Here is a 21859-nt window from a genome sequence, read left to right as displayed (position 1 = left end):
TGTACATACTTACAGGTTGAGACGTTTAGTGCAAGCATATTGCAGAAAAAGATGTATTATCATTAAGACGGGGATTTCCTTTGTTACTTCTGGAACGTTTGGCGTAGGAGACAAACAGTTGTTTTTTTTCTCATCTACAAAGCTTACGTAGCAATAAACTTGTCACAGCTGGCCTTATCCTAGTAAAAGGCCACTAAATACATTTTAACCCTTGTTATATAAAACATTCACACCCCAGAATGCTTGCTGTACATACTTTCAATACAAAATATCAAGTAAAGATATTCCGAAATCACATCCTGATAATTAATATAATGCAGTATTCTTACTAAGTGACTCCGCACCGATACATTATTTGAGATATAGATATACCAGTTATATATGTGGATATACAGGCCAGCTGTAAAAGGTAGTAAAATGGTGAAAAGAACAGAGCAACAGTATTGGCTGCATGGATTGCTTTGGAATGCGAGCTACAAAGGTTCTCTTTAAAGTTTTATTCTTAACACATTTTATTTAAAACCCCTGAGTTGTTGGTAATAGATCCAGCGTTGTAATCTATATCTAGTGCTTATAGTGACTTAATAAATATAGCTACAGAGATGGTATTCAGTTATAGCTAAACATTGGGAAACTGTATTAATCATGAGCTAGCATTAAAATAATGTACTTAATATTTATTTAGTTTTCGGGGAAATTTTGCCTGGACATATGCTTTATTAGGTTCACCAAGAAAAATGCTTGATTTAAACAAAGTTCACACTGGTTGATAGTCAGGATTTTATACAAGCACATACAGAAAGACACACACATTTGTCTGTCTGTCCGTCCGTCTGTCTATCCGTCCGTCTATCTACTTTCAAGCCCCACACTCTGGCTATTAGTCTCCCAATTTGAATACTAACATCTAATGTTTGAACCTTTAATCTGAAGGCAGCATTAGGACATATGTGTCAGGAAATACTGGGATCCTATACGCAGAGTGTAATAAAATAGCAATGAGTACCGGACCTTAGAATGGCTGGATTGATGTCACAATGAGAGAGAGTAAACAGGAACAAGCCAAGGTCAGGGCAGCCAGAAGTCAAGAACAGCGAGGGTACAAAAGCCGAGTCAACGGGTAACAGAAGGAAGAGTAGTCCAAAAAAGCCAAAGTCAAAACCAAGAATACAATACTAGAATATAACGCGCTATTGGGTCTATAGGAACCACACCAGGGCAAAGTGCTATGGGTGAACCAGCCTTTTATATTCTGGTTCTTTCATTTTGAAGCCACGCCCCAAAATTTTGAATTCGGACGTTTTGGCGGGGCCGTGACGTCATTGGCGTCATTACATTGGCATGTACACACTGCGGTGACGTAATTGGCATCATGACGTCGGTGCTCGCGCGCCGCGTCATATAAGGGGGTGCAGTCACAGCAGCCGGCGTTGGAACCTCTGGACGGAAGCCTGGGACTGAGGAGAGATTCTCTCTCCTTCTGCAAACAGTCCCCAACCCAGGTAAGCATGGCAGGTACCCTGACAATATGTTCTGCTCTGCCCCAGATTAATGAGAATTATGCTCCCACACAGCAGTTGGTACATGCAGATTTAGATATGTATGTCTTAATGCTACCCTAATATATTAAATAATATTAAAGGAACCCTATCCCTAACCCTAGTGCTAATTCTAACACTAGACCTAAGCCTAAACCTAACACTAGCTGTAAAAATGTATGAGATATACAAACTGATTTATTTGATTTGAGTTGAAAAACAAATCTGAAACGTTTGGGGGAAAAATAGCTAATTTGGAAACTTTTCCACCTCCAGTAGCATTAATGTTGCACTTCAGTCTACGTAATTTATTGCAATGTCTCTAGAAATCCTCAATTTGATATTTTTCCTTTAATAAAGAGGTTGTTGTTATATTTCTTGTATATGTGTTTCATATTTGCTAATTTCTTCTAATTTGATCTTTATTAATCTCTCTATCTGACTTTTTATTATTTCCTTATTGCTTATGGGTCTCCTTTCTTTGCGTTCCCTGGTTCCAGCTTTTTTCTATTTTGGTCTTACATGTTACTACCAGATTCAGGCTTTTTTTCTGATCCTTATATTTATCCTGTCTTGATATTACTGTTCCGGAACGTGCACTTCTCTCAACTCTTATGTGACGCTGCCTCCATATGCTATTGTTGTGTTTTTCTCTGTAATCTTCATTGTTACTGGAATTAGTGTCCACTGATATATTACAGAATGCATCTGTGCAACAACTATTAACTGTAGAACTCTTTGAAGAATTACTATGTAGGAATTGCTCAGATAATTATATAGGACATTTGATGTGGTTTGGCTAAAACTCTAGAAACTTCTTCCAAGCAGTAAGTAGTCTCATATGATTTTAGAGGATACATTTAGCTTTTTTAAAGGAATTAAACAAAGTTACTCATTAGATCTTTATCAACGTTTTACATAACTTTAATTCAGAATGAAAATAGATATGTAATATTCTTTAGAAAAATAGTTATCATCTGGATAGTTTTAACCCTACTTGTTTATAATCCCGTCACTACTTTTTAGTGACCAGCTGTTTCTCATTACCATGCCTGTCACTATTTTTAAAGAGTAGCGGCTATTCATTGGCTGCTCCTACGGAAATCCAGTCACTCAGTACTTCATTGACAGCAAAATTTCCCAAGTAACGACAGGAAGTTATTGGCTCCTCCTACTCAAAGCCAGTCACTGAGTAGCGGCTAATGACCCCCTATATTCTCTATGAGAATTACTACCCTCTACTTAGCGACTTTCTGACCTATTTATAATACTGTCTCTAATCATTATCAGCTGCTAATCCCCCCCCAAAAAAATTAAAATCAGCCTCTGGCCTGGTGAGAAGATGTTAACAAGAGTTAAAGCTCTCCACATCCTTTTTTAACAAACAATTTTGTTCAAGCTCTGTCACTACTTTTTACTGGCCAGCTCCTGATTGCCACTCGCTACTTGCACACAGAGATTTGAAATGCACCCTGTAAATAATATTAAGAAAATCTTAGGGGTAAGTCAAAGAACTTGGAATTGTGGAGAATTGACAAGGGGCTTGCAAACTTTCAGCCAACTTTGTTTACAGCTCAGCTATTTGGCATACAATCTGCAATTCCATTGGGAGTTCTCCACACGTTCCTCTCTAGTAAAATAACCCCATAGTATTTTTTATGACTTGAATATTGCTGCTTCAGTTGCATAAGTACAACATAATTTGACATATAAATGTCCTTGGTGGTTATCCTAAGATTTTCAGTTTCATAGATATTTTGTCAGAGTTTTGTTATTTAACTTGTTACTTTCCATTCTCAGAGGAATTGTTTGGAACAAAGTACGCTACGTGGTGGTCTCCAAATGCCAAGTTTATTGCATATCTCCAATTTAATGATACCGATGTGCCAGTTATTGAGTATTCCTACTATGGAGAAGATCAGTATCCAAAAACTATCAGTATTCCTTATCCAAAGGTATTGTGGATCATTCAAACAATGTCGTATGGTTCTTGCCAATGCATGTAAGGAATAAAATGTCATGTAGATAATCCCATATTTATTGTAGCCTGCTAAAATGTATATATTGTGTATATTAGTCTGGCATATCGAATATTGACCTTGATGTAATGTTTTTGCATAAACATTGAACACTCTTTTAAAAAATATTTAAATATTAAAAAATGTCATATATAAAAAAATATAGCAAAAATGTCAAATTATTCAAATATAAAAAAAAAAGATTTAAAAAAGTTTCTACAAAAATATTAAATCACTTGAAGAGCTTATCCCAAAAAACTTAAATTGAGGCCTTTACTGGACATATTACTATCAGGGATTAACATACACTGATCAGTCACAACATTAAAGCCAACTGCATAATATTGTGTAAATTCCCCTTGTGCTGCAAAAACAGTTCTGAGCATTGAAGCATGGATTCCACAAGACCTCTGAATGTGTACTGTGGTGTCGTGCACCAAGACATTAGCAGAAGATCCTTTAAGTCCTGCAAGTTGTTTTGTGAGGTGGGGCTTCCGTGAATCGGATTTGTTGGTCCAGCACATCCCACAGATGCTTAATCAAATTGAGATCTGATGGTTTTGGAGGCCAAGGCAACACCTGGAACTCTTTGTCATGTTCCAAACCATTCCTGAACCATTTTTACAGTATGGAAAGGTGCATTATCCTGCTGAAAGAGGCTACTGCCATAAGGTAATACCCGGAATCTCTAGGCAGGTGGTACATGTCAAAGTAAAATCTACATGAATGCCAGGACCCAAGGTTTCCTAGCCCAGAGCATTACCCTGTCTCCACTGGCCTGCTTTCCTTCCATAGTGCATCCTTTCTGTAATCTCTCCCAAGGTAAATTATGCACACACCCAGTAATCCATTTGATTGATTCATCAGGCCAGACAGTGTTCTTCTATTACTCTATGGTCAGGTCCTGATGCTCACAGCCCCATCGAAGGCATTTGTTGTAGACAGGACTCATGAAAAGCACTCTGGTCTTTGGCTACGCAGCACCACGTGCAGCAAACTGTGATGCACGTTGTGTTCTGACATCTTTCATCATGGCCAGCATTAAGTTTTTTCAGCAATTTGAGTTACAGTAACTCTTCTCTGTGATCGGACCAGACAAGCCTTCACTCCCCACGAGCATCAATGTGGCTTTGGCACATACCACACTGATGCTGGTTCACCAGCTTTCCTTCCTTGCACCACTTTTAATAGGTACTATCAATTGCATACTGAGAACACCCAACAAGACTTGCTGTTTGGGAGATGCTCTGACCCAGTTGTCTAGCCATCACTATTTGGCCCTTGTCAGTCACTCAGATCTTTTTGTTTGCCCATTTTTCCTGCTTCCAACATATGAAATTCAAGAACTTACTGCTCACTTGCTGCCTAATATATTCCACCCCTTGACAGGTGAAATTGATATAATCAATGTTATTCACTTCCACTGTCAGTGGTTTTAATGTAATGGCTGATCAGTAGATGATGAATCTAGGTGTTTTCAGTTGAATTTGGGGAAGCCATTTGAAGCATTTATTGTGTTGAGCTATTTCATTTGCTTTTGTTTGATTTGTAAATTGCAAACAGCTGAAAGTCTGGAAATTTTGACAATAAACCTGATTTTCAATGGGGGTTGTAGTTCGTAACACCTAGACAATTTTCAGGGTATATCCACCAAAACAAAATTCACTATGACTTTAATTATACAGAACACATTTGCAGCCCATCCTTGCAAGCTTGCTGTTGTGGTGTTATCTTTGACTCTAGCCTCACCTTTGCTCCATGTCCAGTCTGTTGCTAAAACCTATCGATTCCACCTCAAAAACATTGTTCTCTCCTAAAGGGCTGCACTCCACTCTCACCTCCAGTTCTGCTTCATTCCCACTTTGTTGTTTCGTTGCTATCCCCTCAAGGCCATTCCTATTGTATTTTTATATCCCACCTCCTCTAGACTGTAAGCTCATTTGAGCAGGGTCTTCAACCTATTGTTCCTGTAACATTTGGTTATTAGACAGAACAATGAGTGAGCGCTAGATAACACAGTAGGCAGCAACTTGATAAGGGAATCCCTCAAAAACCCTTAAGGGAGATACAACAAAAAGAAAAAACAATAAAAGCTGCGCCTAGTAACAGTAAAATAAATAGTCCAAATAAAATAAATGGATAGAAAGGAGAAAGTCTTATCTAAGAGTGTCTCGTGCAGTCGTCTAGTACGGCAATATTCAGTCTGCAACGATTGTCCTCATTTGATTCTTCCTTGTAAATCCACTCATATGTAGGAGACAAAAGGGTATATACAGGAAGCCGGATAGTGTAGTAAGTTAAAATATAAGTAAATAAAATATATAAAACTTGTGAATGCAAACTCACATTTGAGAGAGCTAAAACCTGCTCAGGTGGGAAGGGCGTTCAGCGGTATAATCCCCGCTTATGGGATATACAGTAGGTATCCTTCGTCTGTGGAAAATTTTCTCCGTTCTTGATACGATAGGCACTCGGGTAGAGAGAAACAACCAATAGTGCACACTGGATAAAAAGCTAATTTGTAAAATAAAGAAATAAAATGGGTACTCACAAGGGGGGAGCAGAACAACTGCTCTCTATTGATAGCGCTGGTGGTATTATCCCCACCTAGAATTACTTGGAGTCCGGAGTGATGATTAAAATGCCAGGTTATTGTCTAATTTTTGCTAACGCAGCACTATAGTGCCAGGAAGACAAACTTGTTTTCCTGACATTATAGGGTCATTAGGTCCCCCTCACCCTCAGGGCCCCCATCCTGCTGGGCTGAAGGGGTTAAAACGCCTTCAGCCACTTACTTTTCTCCAGCGCCAGGCTCCCTTGGCACTGGGGAACTCTCCTCCCTCTGCCGAAGTCAGCTCCGAATGCGCATGCACGTCAAGAGCCGCGCGCATTCAAACCTCCCATAGGAAAGCACTATTCAATGCTTTCCTATGGACATCCAGCATCTTCTCACTGTGATTTTCACCTCTACCGGCTGAAACTGCTATGAAAACTAGGGGTATTTGGCATCCAGACCACTTCATTGAGCTGGAGTGGTCTGGGTGTCCGGATCCCGCGGGCGGCTGCAAGGGGAGGCTGCAGTCCGCTCGCGGCACTCACCCTCCAGCCGTCCGCGGTCCCCTTCTCCACGTGGGCTCGGCGAGCGGCATCCCTCCAGCCTCGGATGCCGCCCGCTTCTTCCTCCACGCCCCCCAGCGGCAGCATGCATGACGCTGCACGCTGGAAGACTGCCCAAGATATGTCACGCCGGAGTCAGTCACCTGACCCGGCATTAAAGGCACAGTGCCTCAATCACAGTGGGAGGTTTAGATATCTCCCACGTGTGATTGTTAATTCTGATTGGAAATTATCCAATCAGAATTAACCTGATGGTTTAAATACTTACATTTCCTGTTTCTCCCTGCCCTGCTGTGGTCTTTGCTTTATAGTATTGATACTGAACGTGTGCTTTCTGGTTACGTACTCTCTGGCTTGTTATACTGACTTTGTGACTTTCTCCTACCCTTTGACCTCGGCTTGTTTCTCGTTATTCTGTTTTCTGGTTCCCCTTACTCGGCTTGTTCTCCTGACTATTCTTTGTGTGCTTAGCCCGGCCACTCTAAGGTCCGGTACTGCATACTTTCTGTGTGTGTGTATGTGTGTGTTAGCGTGTTGGGTTCCCCGAATCGTGACACTGGGTGCCTATATTGGTCCTTTAAAGTTCCCCCTTTTTTCTAATAATGGAAAGTGCTGCAAAATTAGTTGGCACTAATAAATGCCAATAATAATAATAATCACCATGTGCCTAGGACGTCTAACCTATTTCTTAAGCTATTGTCAAAGTACAGGTCCAGGTACCTACAATTTAACAACAATTACGTGTGCATGTTAGCTTCCTCCATTCCTCACATTTAGTTGAAAATATTTCTTGATAAATGGAGATAATTACTAATTGTATCTTTGTTCTGTCTTTGAAAGGCCGGGGCTAAAAATCCAACAATCAAATTGTTTATTGCGAAGATAGATGTTCCTGGATCAGTAAGTACTGTCCAAGTTTCAGTGCCCTCGATGATAAACTCAAGGTACTTTTTGGATACTTACATAATATAACTATATTTAAATACAATATATCCATTAATATGTAAAAATATATATAACTATTCACTTTCTCTCCCAGTGACTATTACTTAACCTGGGTAACATGGATTCTGGATGACCGGTTGTCTGTGCAGTGGCTTACACGATCACAAAACATTTCGGTAATATCACTATGTGATTTTGAGGAAAACTCAAACAGATGGGTTTGTCCAAAGGTATGTAATTATAGAACTTGCTATCCATTGATATCTCTTGTCTCAGGAAAAATGGCACAAAACATAATTAAATAAACAAATAATTGGTGTTCTTTAACACATTAAGAACTACATGTTGGATACCTCTTCTACATTACGCTATGTATACAATTGTAACTGTGTGTCTTCTATGGCACATATCTCCAAGTCTAGTGGTAGGCAACCTTCGGCACCCCATATGTTGTGGACTATATCTCCCTTGATGTTTTGCAGGCATTATGGTTGTAAGAGTAGTAGGGAGATACAGTCAACAACATCTGGAATGCCAAAGGTTTCCTATCCACGTTGTCCTTAACACCATATTACCAGAACTGTGCTCCACGTTTCATCCCCAATCCCTAATTTATGAATGCATGCATGTACCAACAATTAGTGAGGCTCTTCAGGCTTGATGCTTACAATACATTTAAATATGGACGTCACCTGGAGATGTATAATTTGGCAGCTATCAGGAAAAACTCAGAAAGTCCATCAAAGGCACATAACTACAAAACTATGTAATAAATCCATCCATCATTAAATACAAATAAATACCTAGCAACCCCTGACTTTTCTTTACCAGGGCTGAGTGCACTCAAGTTGCATTCAGCCGTGATTGGAGTTTAGGTCCCATACTCAGAACTTGGCAATTTTTTTCATAAACCCCATAGTTATTGGAGTATTGAAGCACAAAACGTCTACCCAAATGCTTCTTCCCACCCACATCCAAATATTGCTGCACTCATATAGATTGCTTCTTTGAAAATGTGTCCCAATATGACATTAATACTTCCTGGCAAAGTTTTGTGTGATTTATCGAAAACTAACCCAACTGCATTTTCTGTTTTATGGCAAATGGCTGTTTATAAGTGTTTATTTATTTATGTATTTATGAATTTATTTATTTATTGGTTATATCCAGATTAGGGAGCATCTGGAAACAAGTGAAACAGGATGGATTGGTGTGGTATGTACTAATATTTTCTGCTCAGATCTACATGTGCTATTTTATATATGTAATGAAAACAAATAAAAACATGCCCATGATTTTTGCTAGAAAAACATTCATGGTTGTTAGTTGTTTTTTTGTTTTGTTTTTTAATAATCAGGGCAATTCACATAATTGTTAGCTTAGTGGTTGAATAAACTATTGGGTCAGAACCCAGTCGAGATCCTTTATTTTGACTACTATATTATTTTATTCTAAATGTCAAAAAAATTGATAATTCTGTTAGTCAGTGGAAGTTCATTATGGTATAATGTCTCATCTTAAATGTTAAGAATGAATTGTTAAAGCGTTTGGATTCATGAGCAAATGTAATTGCTTGCTTATTAAACCGCCCGTGTTAATTATAAATAAATGGTTCATTTTGTTTTAGAATATCTTGACTTGTTTAACTTTTAAACAACAAATGCAAACATATGCTCATATTGAGCATCCGCAGTTCACTTTGTCGTTTTGCTTGTTAAGTGGTTACACATTGCATTTAAATTTAGCATAATGGGAAAACCAGAGCGGATATGTATTAAGTACATTTTTTATGCCACACAACTAATTATAAAACAATTGTGGCAAGGAAAAAAAATAGTTTGTTACTGGAATGAGCTGATAATTGATATTGTATGAAAATGTATTTGTAGTACACACAGTGTAACAGTATAACAGCTTAACAGACCAACAAGCTTGCTTTATTAAAGGGACACTCCACTGCCCATGTACAAAATAAATAAAAATCACCTTTTACTGGATATACCCCAAATGAAAACTTGCATGCATGTAATTGTATCTATAATGCATTTAGGTATATCTAAACACAACTTGCAAACATCTGCCTTTGCAATCCCTCCCCTTCTAACCCCGCCCAGACTTTCTGTGCCTGCCCAATCACAGACTTCCCAATGAGAAGTTTTTGCAAGATAGGTGCTCTGGGCAAATGCTGCGTCTTGAGTTTAGCTCCACTGAACTAACCAAACCAGGAAGTAACTGGACCTGCTGCCTGCTTGAAAGCCAAGCGGGTGTAACCAGTTTAATTGACAAATTAACTATTTCTATTGAAACCTGCACTTTTTGCAAAATTTTAAAAAATAGGACATACTCTTCACACAAGGCTTTTCAACAAGCTAAAGTGATTTAGGGGTCTAGAGTGTGAAATTAAAATGAAATGGAATGGATGAGAAAGAAAACGACGCCTCTGTGCTTTGCACTCACATTGCGCAATTACATAATGCACACACACATTCAAAACCCAATATTCAGGCCCTAATCAAATCACACGCAATGTGCAATGCATTCACACACTGCACTCCTCATTCAAACCATAACAGCATCTACATACATGAGAGGTGGACAAATAGTAGATCCCCTGCTATTGTAGAATTGCAACACCTACTATACTATTACATTGTGTAAACTTACAAAGAACAATGACTGTTGTAGTTTTACAACATCCAAGGATCTAACTTTTTTCAATACTTGACATACGCAGACGCACTACCCCAGCATTCATGGAAGCTCAAAACATTTTACTTTTTTGAGGTGCAAGTAATGGAGAGGCTCGGGAGTGTCTGGTCTTGGGCAGTGGGCATTTAACAAAATTGGTGCCAATAAGAATCCCACTAAAAATACAATGCAGAGAGGAAACACAACTAAATGCAACTTAATGATATCAATCAAATTAGTATTTTTACAATGTGAAAAATACCTTAACCCTTTAAGGACCGTAAAACGTGCGTTTGGACCGCTGACGGTCCTGAACCGTCAGAACGGTTTTCGGCAACTTACCTGATCGCCGTCGGTCCCACGGTGGCGATCAGCTCTCCTCCCGGTCCAAGGGGACAGCCTGTCTGCCCGGGCAGTCCCCCCTCGGCAGATCAGGACCCCACGGCCATGTGATCACTCGATCACATGACCGCAATAGGTGTCTGTGTATCTGCCTGCAGGGGGACTGTCTGTGCTGACAGGCAGTCTCCCTGCAAGTGTAAAATCATAAAATAAAGTAAAAAAAAAAAAAATCAGTGTAAAAAAATATATAATATGTATATATATATATATATATATATATATATATATATATATACATACATATATATGATATATATACATGTATTATATCTATATATACCTATATATAATATATGTATATATCATATATATAATGTCATACTAAGTGTATTTTTATATTTATATATACGTATATTAATATAAAAATACACTTATATTTAAATTACACACGAATATATACAATAACTATATATATGGTATATATATATATATATATATTATAAAATACAAATAATATGTTAATAAAAATAAATAACAAAAAATAAAAATAATTTTTAATAATTAAAAAAAAATTATATATATATATATATATGCAATTTTATTCTAACAGTATTTTGATATTGATATATATATATATTTATATCAAAATACACTTAGAATGTAATGATATATATATCTATGTATAAATAAATAAATAAAAATAATACGAAATATACATATGTCCACATACATAATTACATAAATAATTTCATAAATATACACGTAAACGTCAAATATATAAATATGGATATATATTAAAATTATACGTGCATATTTATGTAATATTTTTACCTAATTAAGTAATTTTAATGATTGCAATTTGAGGGACCTGCCTGCCAACCCAGGCCGAAAGTCCAGATAATTTAATTTGCTAGCACTGTGTTTAACCCTGTAACTTTCTATGACACCCTAAATCCTGTACATGGGGTACTGTTTTACTCGGGAGACTTCGCTGAACACAAATATTAGTGTTTCAAAACAGTAAAACATATCACAGCGATGATATTGTCAGTGAAAGTGAAGTTTTTTGCATTTTTCACACACAAACAGCTCTTTCACTGAGGATATTATTGCTGTGATATATTTTACTGTTCTGATACACTCATATTTGTGTTCAGCGAAGTCTCCTGAGTATAACAGTACCCCACATGTAGATGTATTATAGTGTTTGTGAAAGTAACAGGGTCAAATATAAGGCTTGATTTTACTTTTTTTTTTTTTATTGAAATTTGTCAGATTGGTTAGGTTGCCTTTGAGAGCGTATGGTAGCCAAGGAATGAGAATTAGCCCCATGATGGCATACCATTTGCAAAAGAAGACAAACCAAGGTATTGCAAATGGGGTATGTTCAGCCTTTTTTAGTAGCCACCTAGTCACAAACACTGGCCAAAGTTAGCGTTTTTTGCATTTTTAACACACAAACAAATATAAATGCTAACTTTGGCCAGTGTTTGTGACTAGGTGGCTACTAAAAAAGACTGGACATACCCCATTTTGAATACCCTGGGTTGTCTACTTTAAAAAAATATGTACATGTTAGGTGTGTTTCGGGCATTTATGACAGATAACGGTGTTACAATGTCACTATTGATACATTTAAAATATATATATATTGAAACAGCAATTTCCTACTTGTATTTATAGGCCTATAACTTGCAAAAAAAAGCAATAAAGCATGTAAACACTGGGTGTTTTTAAACTCGGGACAAAATTTTGAATCAATTTAGCAGTTTTTTTCATTAGCTTTTGTAGATAAGTAAAAGATTTTTCAAGTAAAAGTCCAAAAACATGTTTTTTTTTAATTTTTCACCATATTTTTTCATTTTTTTTTAATACAATATATGACATAATACAAATAATGGTATGTAAAGAAAGCCCTTCTCGTCGTGAAAAAAACAATATATAACTTGTATGGGAACCGTAAATGAGAGAGCGGAAAATTACAGCTAAACACAAACACCACAAAAGTGTGAAAACTGCTCTGGTCCTTAACGTACAAACATCGCAAAAACAGGCCGGTCCTTAAGGGGTTAAACTCCTAAAATTCCTTTCTAGTAGGCCTCCCAAGTCTACCACAGTATGCAGGACACATACTACTCATACATATTAATGGGCCACATATGTACCTGGGAATGTTTTGACAAGACTAGGTTGTCAGGTGCTTATATAGTGTGTAACAGATGTAACGGGGAGGGGATATGCTATTGCCATAACTTTATAATTGCAATTTAATTGTTAATTAATTACTGCTAATTAACAGTGAAAACCCTTCTAATATATAACATCACACACAACAAGCCGTGTACATTTTGAAATATTTATGTTTTCATTATGTGCCTTTTCCATTATAAACGTCAAAGTGTCATAATTATTCCAAATTATTATATATTTGTCTATAAAAATAAGATTTCAGGCTACAATATAATTTGATGTTTAGTCTCACATAAAAACTGATTGTAAAACACTTATGACTGCTTTTTTTGTACATAAGAATAAGGGTGACAGATAGAAGGTATTTTAGAACTGCTGTTTTTTTTATCACACTTTGTATTGTTGAAGTGTTTAATCACACCTACTCCTTGAGAGTTATCTTTTAATTGTCATTTTGTTATAATATAACCTGTCTTTATACAATGCCACAGGATCGCCACAGCAGCAAAATAAGAACTTTCTAGTCTGAAAGGAACACTATAGGGTCAGGAACACAAACATGTATTCCTGACCCTATAGGGTAAAACCACCATCTAGCCCCCTACCTCATATTCCCCCTTGGCCCTCCAAAATATAGTAAAATCTTACTTGTATTCATGACTGAAGCTGCTGCCCCTGTCCCTGATCTACATGCTAGGCTGACATCATCAGAAGTTGTGTTCTGAGCCAATCACAATGCTTTCCCATAAAATTGGTTGAGACTGTCAAGGAGGCAGATCAGGGGCAGAGCCATCACAAGTCAAACGCAGCCCTGGCCAATCACAGAAATGCATTAAATCAATGCATCTCTTTTAGTATAGTTCAGTGTCTCCATGCAGAGAGTGGTGAAACTGAATGGCAGTCACACTGTGCAGGATGCACCTCTAGCAGCCATCTGAGGAGTGGCCAGTGAAGTTAACACTGGGCTGTTATGTAAACACTGCATTTTCTCTGAAAAGACAGTGTTTACTGCAAAAAGCCTGAAGGGAATGATTATATGCACAAGAACAAATATAAAAAAAACTGCAGTTGTTATGGTGACTATAGTGTCTCTTTAAATTTACCCTTGATTACCATGATTATTACTTTGAAATGTTGAGTTCAAGATCTATAATTCTGCAGAAATAAGAAACATGTTAAAGCTAAAGATACACCTGCGGTATAGAACTATAATAATACAAGGAAAAAAAAAAATCCTGTCTAGACATACCTATTAATAGGTAGGTTCATTTGCCTCCTATAAATCAAAATCCTGGTTAAGTCCTATAGATCACAGACCTTTCAATTCTCCGATCTATTTCATTTTTTTTACCTTCAAACTGTTTTGCCTTTTACCAACTCTTTGAGAGTTTTTGGAAGATTTATCAAGGCAAAACAGGACTATGTTGGTTGCAAAGTGCTAAATATTGAGATATATTGGTTCCCATAGTGATAACTCCTTATTTAACAGTTTGTCCCAAAATAGCACCTATTCTTCCTTTGATAAATCACCACCACCACCACCGCGTCTTGTTGTTTACAGGCTGCAGATACTGAAAGCTTGATTTTAAATGATATATTATTTTTACATCAAAGAGTTACATGTGAAGTTAACCTGCAGTTACATGAGAAGGGGACTATTTATGTCTTTATGTTTTTGAGATACACCGGCTAGTAAATAGCATTCCGGTGTAACTTTGTCAGCATGGGAGTTTTATAAGATGGGTTCTAGTAACTCATTAAATGAAAAGTATACTCTAGCATCAGTCTAACTTGCTACTTATAAAATATATTGTCAAATATGTTCTTGTTATTTTTTCAGTTCTTTACTTCCCTGCCAGTATACACTTCAGATTCCTTATCGTATTATAAAATTTATAGTGACCGGAATGGCTATAAACACATCCATTACATCACTGATGCTGTGGTATGTAACCCGCAATTTATTTATATTTTATTTTGTAAGGGTCATAATTTGTTAAATCATGGCTTGATAGTATGTTATTTTTTATCAATCATCTCCATTATAAACCAAATCTATCATCTAACCAGCTCTCCAATTCAACAATTCCCCCTTCGGCAGCTATAATACGGCACCTCGCCATGATATTAAATTCCCTTTCATGCTCCCCTTCCACCTGCCTATGCTTCTTTTCAGTCAATATCAAGGAGGGGTGGAGTGGGTGGAGGGGCTGGAGGGGGGGGAGGGGGTTGGGCATTATAATTCAACAGTTTGTATTGTTTTATAATAATAATAATAATAATAATGCTACATGAATAAATATTTTATTTTTGAATATTTCATTTTCTAATAATTCAATATACATGGCAAAAATATAATTTGCCATGAGTTATTCTGTAGTCTCCTACTCCCAAGAGAAAGGGCAAACACTTATAAATAAAGCATCAGTCACACACAGACATTAAGAGAAAAATCCAAGTGAATATGAAATTTTAGGCCACAATAAAAAAATGCTTTTTTTTTTACGATTTGGTTATTTTAACCAAAAAGTTCTCTCTTAGAATTCTGTACATCAGTTGTATAAAAGGGCACATGTATAATTAAGTTGCTCACATGCCTATAATTCATACAAATCATTTAATGAAAATTGCACACACAAACTCATGCCTTTTATTGACTTGTATAAGCAGTTCTTCAAAGATAAAATACAGAAACCTATAGTGATACCAGAACTGGCTCAGCAATTTCATCCATTTACTGTTGGATTACATTTACAGAAGAAGGAGCGGGTCTAGGGACTACAAGGTCGAGAACAATCTTTAGAGATGATTCTTGTTCTAAAAACAATTGACATTTAAATCTTCTTGTTTTGCTGTGATGCATCTATAACAGGTGATAAATTAATCTTGGTGCCACACTTAGCAGTGTTTTAGGAGAGTACAATACAATACCTCTGACTAACAGAACTTGAAACATGCATAAAATACCCATTGGCTGCTAGGTTTATTTATTTATTTAAATATTTATATAAAAGACAAAGCATTTTTTTAGCCATAGAAACCTACAGGAAAGGTAAGTGCAAGCACCCTTTACCGCTATGCCAAGATTAAAGTTGATTTGATAAGAACTAGTGACCTGAATTAAATATGGAAATTTGATGGACAACTGGCAAATTTGCATATGGATTGGTTTTGGTAACCAGTCGGATGGGATTTTTAATATGATTCTGTTTCAGAGTTTTGCATTTCAGTAACATCCTTGGAGCTATCATCCTCAAAGTGGTCTTGCGTAGTTTTGTAGAAAAGGCGCAAGTACATAGTAGACTCCACTAGGTGGCAATCAATTCTAATAGCCAAATATATAATCTACATTAAAACTTCATTCATTGCAACAAAATATTACTTAACATTATATTAAGAACTAGGCTTATAATCAAATCATATATGGTTTATTTGAAATAAATAGATATATTTTATAATTCTGACTTTTAGGGTGTATTACACACTAGTGTATTTAGACCTATTCCACCTAACTACACCAAGCAAATTATATTAAATATTCTTTTGCATTATCTTAATTATTTTAATAAAGTCTATTGGAAATCTAGAGCATGTGAAGTATATAAGAATTGCAGTCGACAGTTTTTATGTGTTTTTTTCTTAGGAAACTGCTGTGCAAATTACACATGGATCTTGGGAAGCAATTTATATATTTTATGTGACAGATGAAGCAATGTAAGTTTGGCGAAATTATAATTTTAGAACAGTTTGACAATTTACAAGGGTCCACACTACGGTCATCTGGTCTTCTGTTGCTAAAGCAGAAGTTCCCATTCATATCTTTCTTGTCTTTAAAAAAAACAAAAACAAAAAAAACCCAGCTACAGCCTTGTCACTAGACGAAAAATATTTTTGATGTGAGTGATTGTGGTAATTTCAATTAATTACAATTTGATATTCTGTAGTCAATAATAAAAACTATATTGAGGCCCCCCAGTATCTCTTTCTTTTGTTTGTTTTGACCTATTTAGGGGTAAAGCCCCCGGAGACCCCTGGACTCTCCTTGCGGTACACAGGATAGCGAGTCCAGACTTACGCTTTCTCGTCGTGGCACGGTGATCTAGTCTGATCTTGCTACCTGTTTTTCGTTTTCTTCTGTAGTCAATAATACACTGGTTCCATTAAAGGGTAACTCCAACCCTTTTTTGTCGGCTTTTTCTAAAACTCATAATGCCCTACTGGGCATTATTGTTTAGGTCCCTCCCTTCCATAAATACTAAAATACCTTAATAAAATAACCTAAAACTTACTTAAAATCCAGCGCCGTGTGACCTTCCAGGTGCTGCTCTCCACTCCCTCTCTGATGTCACGGCAGCTGTCATGAACTCCAATCAAAGTATCGTAAGGGGAGAGAAGGGAAAAATGTTTCATAAAATCATAATGCGGGTTGGATGGACTTTAAGGGAAGAGTGAGGGAAGGGAGATAAACAGCTACTTGCAGGCGCTGTCTGCACCGGTAGAAGCTCATTATACCATTTCGCCAGTGCAATAATAAAAGCAAAGTGGACATAACCCACCATTTTTGTTACAATTTCAGATATCCAGCTACTTACTAATGCATTTACTATTTCTATATGAACCATCTAATTTAATACATATGTATATCATTTCATATATTTTAACATTTCAGATATTACTCAAGTAATGAATTTGAAGGATTCCCAGGAAGAAGAAATATTTATCGGTGGGTGAACTTATTTACTGGAGTTAATAATTTTTTGACTTATAACCTGGTTAAACAGGGTATCGGATCTTTTTTTTTTTTTTTTACTAAATCAGGGATATGATAAACATTTCTCCCTATTTAATGAAGATTAAGAAACGTCAAGGAAAGCATATGAGAATATTTTAAATTAAAGCTGTATATTGATTTACTGCTTCATGTTTCTAGCAAAACACAACTTAACTTCCTAACATGACCAGTTACAAATAAGGTTTTAAATAATAATTCAAGGCAGAAACTAGATATAAAATCCATTTTCCCATTCTACTTCCAGAATTTCTCGGCAAGGAAATTATACGGACAAGCAATGCATCACCTGTAATTTAAGAAAGGAACGGTGCCAGTATTATTCTGCAAAATTCAGCATTAAAGCAAAATATTATTCCCTTTATTGCTATGGTGAGTATTCATTGACATTATATGTAATTGCCATGAGTAAACAAAGGAACGTAAGTACATACGGTGTGTAATTATGGTATTTAATAGCTGTGTGCTATTTAGATTTTGTTGTGAGGAACCCTGCAACACTATATGCATCCAGCTCTGAATTCCAACATAAGTAAATGAAAACTTAGCTCTCATGACAGTTTGATAGGAAATTGGTAGTTCTAATTGGCTTCAGCAGACACCTGTAGTTCTTAAAGAGACACTCCGGGCACCAATTAATGTTTTGCAGAATGCTCTACCATACGCCTGCTTCTTTAACCACATCACTTACTCTAAAAAGACTTCCTTATCAAATGTATGGGCCACTGACAGTACTGTATGATCTGAACAACAAAAGAACCTGCATTAGAAGGATAGGATACCCAGAGGTATATATAGTGAGGATATCACCAGAGCCGGTGCTAGACTATTTTGCGCACCAGGCAAAACCAGCTATTTGAATCCCCCCAAAACAAAAATTGCCAACTTTGTGTGTCTTTCTCCCCCTGCACCTTTGTTGGTCTCTTTCTCACCCAGCACCATTGTTGGTCTTTTTCTCCCTCAGCCAGCCCCTTTATGTGTCTCCCTCCCAACTCCTTTGTGTGACTATTTCTCAACCCAGACCCTATTGTGTCTTTCCCCCCATTCCCATTGCCTTTGCATATCTCTTTTTTCTTCTTCCCCGGTCCATCTGTGTGTTTCATTGTTCCCTTCCCCAGGCTCTGCTTCGCATCACTTCGAAATTTCTTTTCATGTCTGCTATGGAAACGTTCAAAACATTTTACTCTGATAATTATATACGTAGTAGCATTTGCATGGGAGTCTTCTCTTTCATGGAGATTTCAGTGTTGACTATAATAAAAGTGTAAGTGCTCTGGGAAATACTGGTAGAAAAAGTAAATTGGAAAACATTAAATTAAAAATTAAATTAAAGAAACACTCTCAGGCTCAAATAAAAATACATAAAAACCACTGTTTCGTAGGTATACCATCAATGCAAATATATTTACATTTAATTATTCATTTTTACATTAAGAGCATATTTATAAACATCTTGTAAAAGCTTTAGATCAATTTTTTGCAACCTTCGCAAGCCATCCTCTTCTAACCCAGCCCTGACTTTCCATAGCTCTCCAATCACAGACTTCCCAATGCAACTCAATGATAAGTCTTTGCAAGACAGGTCTTTGGACAATTGGCTGGGATTCTATTGAAATCTGCACTTTTTGTAAAATGAAAAAAGAGGACATACTCTTCACACATAAAGCACTTCAGCAAGTTACAGAAGTTAAAGTGCTGTAGGGGTATGGAGCAGAGGCAGCTCTCTAATTAGGCAATTTAGGCGGCTGCCTAAGGCCTCGCGGCCACCTAAATCGCCTTAGTGCAGACTAACATGTCGGGTCCTCAGTCTATGACTGAGGGCCCAACACGAAAGGGGGCCCTGTGGCTTGCCCATAATGCCGCAGTGTGCGAGGCCCCTCTGGGACTGAGCTGCAAACTGAGGTGTCTCACAAACTCTAGACTGTCAGAGCGGGTTACCACGGCAATGCTAATACTGGAGATCACAAGACTTACCACATGGTGCTGCAGACCGGAGAGAGAGGGCGCCCGCCAGACCACCAGGGGAATCCACCAGACCACCAGGGAATCGTTTTAATAATATTCTTTTTTTAAAGTATTTATGAACCCCCTCTACCACCTGTCATTGCTCCTCCACCCCTCTACCCCCTATCACTGCTCCTCCACCCCCCCACCCCATGTCACTGCCCCTCCACCCCCCTACCCTCTGTCACTGCCCCTCCACCCCCTGTCACTGTTCCTCCACCCCTCTACCCCTGTAACTGCCCCTCCACCTCCTGTCACTGCCCCTCCACCCTCTGTCACTGCCCCTCTACCCCCTGTCACTGTTCCTCCACCCCTCTACGCCTGTAAATGCCCCTCCACCTCCAGTCACTGCCCCTCCACCCCCTCTACCCTCTCTCACAGTCCCCCTACCCTGTTACAGCCCCCCACCATGTTACCACCCCCATACCATGTCCCAGCCCCCCCACCCTGTCACAGTCCCCCCACCCTGTCACAGCCCCCCCTACCCTGTCACATTCCCTCCACCAGGGCCTGACTGGCCCACCGGGATACTGGGAAAATTCACAGTAACTGGTAGGAGGGGATGGGACACATAGGGGCTGGGGGGGGGCTATAGTAGAGCACATGGGGGGGCTCATGTGACACATGTGGGGATGCTGCTGAGACACATGGGATGGCTAATAAGACATACAGAGCTGGGAGGGGGCCCATGGGATGCATGGAGGGCTGGGAGGTGGTATAGGGACACACGGAAGGCTGGGAGGGCTAATAGGACACATGGAGGGCTGGGGGCTAATGTGGTACATGGCAGGGCTACTGAGACACAAGGGAGGGTTGACGAGACACATACAAGGCTGGGAGGGAGCTAATGGGACAAATGAGGGGCTAATAAGATGCATAGAGGGTCTGGGGGGCTAATGAGACACCTGGGTGCTAATGAGATACATGGAGGGGCTGGGGGTAATGAGACACATGAAGTCGCAGGAGAGTAAAAAGACATACAGAAAGTCTCTTGAGAAAGAGACAGAGGGGCTGAGAAAGATGAACAAAAGACACACAGAGGGACTGGGGAAGGGGAGAATGAGACACACACAGGAGCTGTGGGGAAAGAGACACACAGAGGTGCTGCGGCCTGGGAAAGAGACTAACAGAAGGACTGGTAGAAGGGGAGAAAGAGACAAAGGCACTGGGGCTAAGAGACACATGAAATGCTTGGGGAGGAAAGACACAAACAAAGTGCATCTTCACTTGTGCCTCCTGCTCTCCCTGTAACTCGAAGTCTCCTACTTTGTATTAAAGGGACACTATAGTCACCAGAGCTAAGAGAGCATATAAAAAAAGTGCACAATGCAGCATTTATTTACTTACATAGAAGTAAACAGGGATAGGTAAAACAGGTATCAAACGGATTCACAATGTCAATGCAAGTCCTACGTGTTTTATCCCTGTTAGGGACTTCCTCAGGGACAATATCTCTGTGGTAAACAAAAGTGCTGGATACAAAGCGCATAAAAAGCCTACTTCCCTCCCTCCCTCCCTACTATATACACCCCCCAATGAGTCCAAATCTTGTTCCTATAGGTGGCTTCACTCTCCTTCAGCCGATTCCGATCTTCTCTGTTATTACTTCCTGCTTTCGTGCGTCTGATGTCATCGCGTTCCGTATGCGATTACGTCATGCGTTCCAAGCGTGCATTCCACCATCGCTGATTGCCAAGGTTTAGTGATGTATGCGTTCCACAATGCGTTTCATTTCTGTGAAGTCCATTTGATCTACTAAGGAACAGTCTCTGAATATAAAAATGTTTGTAAATGGTCAAGAAACACTTATAAGCTCCTTAGAGGGACACTCCATACCAGTGTTTGGTAGTTCTTGACTTTTGACTCATGTTTTATTCACTTATGAAAAATATTCATAAACATGAATCTGATTTTCCATGTTATTATTATGAAGCTGACATTACATTATCACTGGTCTTGTAGGTCCTGGTGTACCGATTGTCACCCTTCACAATGCAAATAACAGCAAGGGTATGTATACATCGGCTTATTCAGATGTTAAACAGCACAACTACTTTGTCATATTCATTGAATAACGAGGTCATCTCAAATATGCCATGTGATCAAAAAAATCTATCACCATAATGTACAATGTTATACAGTGAAAAATTAAATATGAGGGATAAAACAAGTTATGCAAACAAAAGCCTAGTCACAGACTTCTCACAGCTGGTTATTTTTTTATGGAA

The 21859-nt window shown here is 38.2% G+C and overlaps 1 protein-coding gene across 2 annotated transcripts in view; it reads left to right on the top strand.

The window, feature by feature from the left end:
- LOC134571431 (prolyl endopeptidase FAP-like) overlaps nt 1–21859 on the top strand; it is a 110714-nt gene that overhangs the window by 35324 nt on the left and 53531 nt on the right. For both annotated transcript variants that reach the window (XM_063429675.1, XM_063429676.1), the window contains 9 exons: nt 3339–3493; nt 7514–7617; nt 7713–7848; nt 8789–8833; nt 14679–14783; nt 16482–16552; nt 17508–17561; nt 17875–17999; nt 21594–21641. In XM_063429675.1, coding sequence (XP_063285745.1) covers nt 3339–3493; nt 7514–7617; nt 7713–7848; nt 8789–8833; nt 14679–14783; nt 16482–16552; nt 17508–17561; nt 17875–17999; nt 21594–21641 — 843 coding nt within the window. The remainder of the gene's footprint in view (nt 1–3338; nt 3494–7513; nt 7618–7712; nt 7849–8788; nt 8834–14678; nt 14784–16481; nt 16553–17507; nt 17562–17874; nt 18000–21593; nt 21642–21859) is intronic.

Source organism: Pelobates fuscus, chromosome 8, assembly GCF_036172605.1.
Source record: "Pelobates fuscus isolate aPelFus1 chromosome 8, aPelFus1.pri, whole genome shotgun sequence".
In the NCBI taxonomy this organism is placed as follows: Eukaryota; Metazoa; Chordata; class Amphibia; order Anura; family Pelobatidae; genus Pelobates; species Pelobates fuscus.
The sequence above is the reverse complement of the archived record's forward strand: the minus strand, read 5'-3'. Positions and strand labels throughout refer to the sequence as shown.